The sequence below is a fragment of the Merops nubicus genome, unplaced genomic scaffold, assembly GCF_000691845.1.
Source record: "Merops nubicus isolate BGI_N331 unplaced genomic scaffold, ASM69184v1 Scaffold43911, whole genome shotgun sequence".
NCBI classification, from domain to species: Eukaryota; Metazoa; Chordata; class Aves; order Coraciiformes; family Meropidae; genus Merops; species Merops nubicus.
This window is the reverse complement of record NW_008589784.1, coordinates 1-8,032: the sequence shown is the minus strand read 5'-3', so window position 1 is coordinate 8,032 and position 8,032 is coordinate 1. Positions and strand designations below refer to the sequence as shown.

General features: G+C 37.7%; 1 protein-coding gene across 1 annotated transcript; it reads left to right on the top strand.

The window, feature by feature from the left end:
• Positions 1-144: 144 nt before the first annotated feature.
• On the top strand, positions 145-8,029 carry LOC103781961 (nuclear factor of activated T-cells, cytoplasmic 3-like; the record flags this gene model as incomplete). Its single annotated transcript, XM_008949690.1, has 6 exons — positions 145-341; positions 1,511-1,683; positions 2,453-2,593; positions 4,921-4,976; positions 5,583-5,709; positions 7,212-8,029. Coding segments are annotated over exons 1-6 (1,479 nt in total), but the record flags the coding sequence as incomplete, so codon positions are not given.
• Positions 8,030-8,032: the final 3 nt, after the last annotated feature.

Genomic DNA, 8,032 nt, shown 5'->3' with positions numbered 1-8,032 from the left:
TGGCCTATAGTTCCCTGGTTCTTCATTAAAAACTGCTCCTTGACTCTTAAATCTTTGTACCAGTTGTGTATTTGTATTATGCACACACAAATGCAGTGGAAGTCAACTAATATTTTAATACAACATGCACTTTTTCATCAGCTCCTGGGGTACAATGAAAAGCCAGTAAACCTACAGATGTTCATCGGGACAGCAGATGATCGCTACTTACGGCCTCACGCGTTCTACCAGGTGCACCGGATCACGGGAAAAACAGTTGCAACAGCCAGTCAAGAGATAATCATCGCCAGCACAAAGGTTCTGGAAATACCCCTTCTTCCTGAAAATAACATGTCAGCCAGGTATGTCACAGCGGCACTTAGCTGCTTAGTTGCTGCGTGTCTTCTTTTCTTTTTTTTCATTTGTGCAAAAGTGAAAGAAAAATCTTGTAGAACAGTGTGTGTTCCACAACTGTGGTTCATGATTAAGACAGACACGTCTCTTGAAACATGCCAATGTTTAGACAGAAGTCAGGGAGTAGAGACAGGGGAGGTCACAAGGCTCACGGTGAGATAGGTGAGTGCTTCTGGAATTATACTTCCCCATATAATCCATACATACGACTCCACATTTGTAGAACTGCATGTGGGTTGCTGGCTGGTAGATTTTTTTCTTTGATTTTACAAAGATATAAGTCTTCTTTTCTATGCAAATACATACACTTGTTTGTTTCTTGATTGAATGTGGTGATTTAACTTCTGATATCTTGGTAGTTTTTCTTGGGATTTTTTTTGTTTGTTTGTTTTTTTTTTTATTCTTAGCAGTGATGTGTTATTCTGCCTTCTCAGGTCTTGTCAGAATGTGCTCATTAATAGTTTATTGGCTAGTTATGGCAACAACTGAAACTGCTCCGTTCTAGCTGGAGGGTCACCAAATGGCAGAAAGCACAATTTTATATGTAGCACATTTGTTTCTTATGTGGACTTCTGAAGTCAGCATAAACTTTCTAGCTGCATGCTTCTTGCTAGTTCCATAGAATGCTACGACCCCACGATGACCACGTGCAAGGTAACACTCCTCACAAGCTTACGTGTATGTGTTACTTGATGCAAGTACGTGTGTCTCATATGAATAATCAATAACTATGTGGAAGGGTAGCTGGGATTTGATAGCTCCACTTTAGGAAGGACTAAAGAATGACTAAAGGCAGAACTAAATATCCTTGTAAACAATGTTGAGTTAAATAACTCACTTGGAAGGTTAAACAATGTGCAGTCACTTGGAATCATAAAGGTTCAAACAAGCAGCAGCTAGACAGTTACAGGACAAAATGTTTCAACAGAGTACTTGCTGCCATTTTTGACACTAACAGATCTTTTCATCTCAGACGTTTAAAATAGTGTAACATGGGGAAAACCAGAATGCTCTTCATTCATTAACAAAGGAAAGGCTTACAGAGTATACTTTGGCAATAGTTTGATTCATTTTCTTCCATTTCTCTTCTTATCCATCCATCCTCACCTGTCTCCAGCATCGATTGTGCTGGTATTTTGAAACTTCGCAATTCAGATATAGAGCTCCGTAAAGGAGAGACAGATATTGGAAGAAAGAACACCAGAGTGCGACTTGTGTTTCGTGTTCACATCCCACAGCCTAGTGGAAAAGTCTTATCTCTGCAGACTGCTTCCATACCTGTTGAATGCTGTAAGATTGCTTTAACTATACATAATTTATACTCATGTTTTCTGCATGTGTCAGTAGTATTGTCATTCTGTCAATATTGATTGTCAGAATTATCTATAACAAATGTGTGTAAAAAGCATTGTGTGTAAAGCTGTAAATTACAGAAAATTAATATAGCTTTATTTAAAGATGATACTTGCCAAGTGGCAGCCTGAAGGTTTGAAAGGAAAACAACGTTTTAGGTTTTAAAGCTAATACTGCAGTCACACAGCCTCAATAGTGCCTGTATATGAGTAGAGAGAGCTGATACATCTCAGCGAAAATAAATATTAATTCAGGGAGAGCTAATACCATTTCATTTACAAGAGTCTATACAGTATTCTGTAACGAAGACAAGTAAACAGCTGAACTGCTAGAGAGGTCATTAAGTGCTGGCACTAAGCTATTAAAACATGACCTTAAACAATCTGAATTTCTCCTAGAATCATTTGGTCTACAAAATACCAAAGTAATTTTTAAACCAATATTTGTAAACTAAAAATTTCATTTGCTGTAATGGTAGAGACTGTTTGGATTCATGGCTTCCTGGTGTTTCTTTTCTAAAATTGCAGAATTTTAACATAATTTTGAAAACAAAAATATATAGGTCATATTTATGTATGGTTTATGTAAATGGATGGTTGTTTGAGTTTCACTTTTGATTCTTAAAGTTAAGGTCATAAAACAAAGGTCACTGTCATCAAAATTGTGAATAGTAATTCCCCTTCCTTGTTTTTTTTTTTTTTTAAAGCTCAGCGATCTGCTCAGGAACTTCCTCAGATTGAGAAGTACAGCATCAACAGTTGCTCAGTAAATGGAGGCCATGAAATGGTGGTGACAGGATCCAATTTTCTTCCAGAATCCAAAATAATATTTTTTGAAAAAGGACAAGGTAAGTACTGTCCTTCTTTTTTTTTTTTCTTGAGATCAAAACCAGAAACACCTGAGCTTGATTTTAGGAACTAAGGATGTTTTAAAAAGAAAAAATTCAGTCACAAGTAGTAATTTGAAACTTCATTTTGGGCACTGATCTGTATGCTGGTTGGCAGCTATGAATGAAGTAGCGTTTCTGATTCAGAAAGACAATTACAGGCTAACTTTGAATTGTATTTGAAAGATGCTGTTGATAGATTATACCGTGCATTTTCTCCTTAATATAAAAAATTGAAAGTGGAATTAATGGAAGCATACTGTTTGGCACTGATGTCATGTTACAGCTGATTGGTTTAATCATTGCACAGGAACTGACTAATAACAAATATTAGCTAGAAAAGGCTATAGATTTTTTCCATGTATTTGCATAAGATACTCTATAGAAGTTACTCTTAAGGGATTCCTTTTCCAGAAAGTCTCCCGATGTGGCTCAGATTTGGAGCTCAGCGTGTGCTGCAGCTGTGTCTGTGCCTCCTTGGCACCTGGAAACAGGCAGATGTGCACACAGGTCACACGCTGGCAAGAAGCAGTAGCATGAACGGCAGCAACCTTTTGTATGCCTATTAAACATCTGCAAGCTTGACAAGCTGGTCAGGTATTTACTTGCCAAGAAATCAGAAACATCATGGCTGTATTACGTGATCCTCATTCTCTAGAATCAAGTTCAGTGTTCTAGGCAGCACTTGGCCTAGGAGGGCGAGAACTGCAGCAGGCTTACACTCGTACACTGGTGAAGCAGAGTGAAAAATTACATTGCAGGCATTCATCTCCGTTAAGGTATGCTACAGGCAGAGCGAGTCCTTCATGCACTGAAATACGTAGAAAAATTTTAACTGCTTCCCACTGATCTCATGAAACAAAGCAAATTATTCTTTGTGAGGCTAGTTAATGATTAAGTTTTTCAGTCTAATGTATAGTAAACAGAATCTCTAAGCAAGAAATGTGCACGTTTTGGATGAATATTTCTAAAACTACTTTTCAGTACAAGTTTAAAAGCTGCTTTTTTTTTCTAAACCTATTTTCTTCCTCTCTTGTATCACCATTTGTAATGATGCAACTTCATGGACTAGAGAATTTAACACCCAAAAATTCCCATCAAATACTTTTCATTTTTAGTTTACTACAACCAGACATAATGATTGTTTTGCAAGTTTTCTGTGTTTTTTTTCGTATTATGCACAGATGCACATATGCAGAGGTACCTACATACATATTACTTAAAGATGTTCAGTTACTCAGCATTCCTTCCTGGTTCTGTAGCTCTTCTGGATATACAGCTTAGTCTTAATATTTCTTACTTAAACTAAAATGCATTAAAAAATAAATGAAAATTTAAGACTAGCTCTCTTAAAACAAAGAGTTCCTTTTCTTCCCTGATTGTCCCTTTAAATATAGAGAGTGTTAGATGCGAACAACTTAAATTATCATTGCTGTGACTTGAATACCTGATTTGAACTTTTGGGAAAACATCAGCAAAAAGTAAATCATTAAGAACAAAAGTTTGCAACCAAGTCAAATTCTTCTACAGCTTACTGAGTTTGTTTTTTTTTTTTAGTACAAGAGTTGTTGGTTTGTTTGGTTTGGGGTTTTTTTTAATTACTAGCAAATACAACATTTCGACAGCAACTTGGGTGCCAGTTAAAGGAGTAGCGCTGCCAGTCAGCAGGTTCCCTGATAACCCGTACAAATCCCAGTGCCAGAGAGAACACTGTCAGGGTTCTGCTGGGTCAGAGCAGAGAGAGAGGTTCACCAAGGTGATGTAACTCCCTCACAGCAGAGACAACTTGTCCAATATTTGAACCACAAGGTCTTTCAGTTCTGGGATGGTGTTTGTTCTGGATATATAACCTGTGGGTATGTGCATGAAGACAGGGCACATGTTACCTCTCACATAGTGACTCACAGGCTAAGTCATCAGCGTATTTGAATAGTCACAAGTGTTACAAGTAATATAACTATCTTTCAAAAATGTTTTTAGGAAAAATAGAGAAAAAAATCCTTCTGTACACTTATAGTACAGATGGCCTTCTTTGGAATTAAATCTAACTGTATGTCATCAGCAGGTTCTGTTAAAATGGCAAATCATGCACAACAGTCAATTTACGGACAATGGCTGGAGTGTTGAAATTCCCAAAGCATGTCTGTACTCTACACTTTGTTTACAATATTTCTCTGTCAGTTGAATGGCTTCTTTATGACTGAAAATAAGATGCAGTTTTATAATAAGTATTTAAGTGGTTTAGAAAATGCTTTTTACTTGAATTATTTGTAAATTTCTCTCAACAGATGGACGACCTCAGTGGGAGGTAGAAGGGAAAATAATTAGGGAAAAGTGTCAAGGGGTGAGAAACAATTTTTCTTACTTTAAAAAGCTTTCTGTTTTAAAATGAGAAACCAGAAGTCTTCATTGTTTTTCTGAAATTTAGACTTCATTTAGTAAAGTAGATCAGTGGCTGATTCAGACAACTGGAGACTTCTAAATTGGTGTAATACTATAAAGTAGCCATTAAGATGATGCTTTGAAGGAACTGGAAATAGCATGCTTGTTGTGAGAGCAATGAAAAAATAAAACTGAAGATCATTTTGCTAAGATGTCAAATAATTTCCAGTGCATTAAAATCTTTCTTAAAAGCTTAATGATCCAAAATGCAATTCTTTGACTGCTAGAGTCTTTTTATGCTTTGGCAGATAAAGCATCCTTCAGATTATGTGTCTAATTAAAAGCATTTCCTTTAGATCATTTGTCTTTAAAAGAAAAAGTTGCCAAATAAAAATTTGCTTATAGTACTTTTTACCATGTAATATGCATAAACTTGGAAGTTTGAAATATGCCATTTCAAAATATCAGTTTGCTTTATTTTTGCAAAAAAGTGTTTTAGGTTTTCTGTAATTAAGAGCAGTTTCATTTGCATTTTGACATGTAAGACTTTGTTTCAACTTTCATATAGGCAAACATCATACTTGAGGTTCCTCCATACCATAACAAAACCATTACAGCTGCAGTTCAGGTGCAGTTTTATCTCTGCAATGGCAAGCGGAAAAAAAGCCAGTCTCAACGCTTTACTTATACACCAGGTATTAAATAAAAAATGTAGAAGTTGTTTTATATTAATTTTTAGTATTTTGTTTTGTTTATATGTTTAAGTAGACATTTAAAACTAATTTAGGGAGTCTTCTACCTTTGACAGGTAGGTAAGACCAGCTTTGAATTGTTTGTAAAACAACTTACTTAAGCTTCTCTAGTTAAAAACTGAAATATAAATTAATAAGCTACAGTGCTAAAAATACAGCCAGGAATTTCTTCATTATATTTTTTAAAGAATAATTTATATTCTGCTTTTCTTTTGTGCCCTTTTAAGGATAGGGAGCATTCACAGAGTACAAAGGATGGCACTAGAGTCTTTAGTGTTGTTTGGAGGACTTGAAGTCAGGTATCTGAAGGAGTCTTTAAAGTTGAATATGGATATTAATATAAACTTCTTAAAGCTAATATGTATGCTGAGAAAACCAACTGCCATTAGTGTACACTATTTCAAATAATTTTACTAGCTTGTGCTCTAAAATTACCTACTTCATACTTACATGGGCAATTTCAGCAATGTAACCTAGGTATTTGGTACACTAAGTATACATTAATTGTGCTACCAGACTTAGGTGATATTTTTTTAACCACTCTTAAGAATATTGGCTCCTAAGATAGTTACAGGACACATCATAAACTATATTTCTGCTTGAAGAATCTATATTTAAGTAATTTAAATGGTGGAATGATGGAATGACACACTGCTTAAATAAGAAGCAAGTTCAATTACAACTGCAGCTGTTGTAGCACAAATGTTTCAAAATCCATTTTATCTATAAATATATTAAGTGTATTGTATAAAGTGGTAATTGAGCAGTTAAAAGTATCAGCATTTTTATTGTGTGTTTAAAATCAGTATCCGTTCATGAGCCTACTAGTAGCTTAAAAAAAAAAAAAATCTTGTAACTGAAAGCAGGTCAGTTTGTAACTGTCTGTATTATAATAACAATTGTTGCCATCACTGAAACTGGGGGATATGCTGAAAGAGCTGCTGTAATTAAAACAGTGCGCACTACTCAGTGTGTTGCCAAAGTTCAGCTGTCATCTTGATCAGAGTCTCGGGGACGCATGAAGCCAGTGAAAAATTTCATTCCCCTTTTCCTAGTGCCCAGTACTGGACTCTCAGCTGCCTGTTTTCAGTGTAGCCCGGCAGGAGCTCCCCTCACCCCCCACCTCCGATGAGCTGTGTCCTTCAGACCTACCAGACTTTGCCTGGCTGGGTTGAAAATGTCTTTTAAAAAGCTTACATTGTATAGGAGGGTATTTTGGAAGGCAAGTTAACTGCCTTTCAAGAAATGCTAGGAGAGTTCTGACCTTTAAGGGTTAATATAGCAGGCATAAAACCAAAAAAAAAAAAAAAAAAAAAAGGCAGAGCCAGAGAAGGGAAATTGGGGCAAGGACATTAACAATACTGTTGTGGCTGTTAAACAGCAATTAGTGTGTATTTATTCTACAAATGTGGTGGAATTACAATACAGTGTTTTATTTTTTCTAGTAATTATGAAGCAAGAGCACAGAGATGAGGTGGATTTGTCTGCAGTTCCATCTTTGGCCCTGCCTCACACAAGCAACATCCAGGGCCTGCATTCTATCCGAACTCAATTGCCTTCACCAGAGCAAGGGCCTCCTCATGACAATTTACTGTCTACATCACCCAGGAGCCTTGTGTGTCCAGTTCAACCACCGTACACAGCAATGGTGACCTCAGCAGTATCCCACCTGCCACATATGCAAGGCAGAAACCTTAGCCCAAGTGAAGAGTGTCATGTTTTGCCTCCTGCTGTGGTTCAGTCTTTTCAGGTAACATCAGCACCTCCTGTGAGGCCTTCTTACCAGCCTATGCAGTCAAACGATGTATACAATGGACAGTCTGGTCTTCCTGTGAACTCTGCCTCCAGCCAAGGATTTGATGCTATCTCATTTCAGCAAGACACGGCTGTACCTCATTTGATAAACCTTGGCTGCCAAGCACTCCCACCAATGCAGTTTCACCCTTCAAATCCAGGTTCTGTGTCAACGCCAGGTGCAGCAGGGCACCCGCTAGCACACCCAGCTCATTCAGGACAGTCATCTTCTCACCTGCCGTCGATGGGGTACCAGTGCCCAAGCACTGCGCAGGGCTCCATCCCTTCTGCCATCAGCCGGTCCCTCGGGCAGTCTTCTCCCCAGCTGCAGCAAGTCCCGTACCACTCTACAAATCCAGCATCCGCCTCATCCGCCTCCCCAACAACTCCCCACCCTTTGGTCCATTCGCCGCTGTCTGGACCCTCTTCGCCCCAGCTACAGCCTCTGCCTTACCAGTCTCCCAGCTCAGGA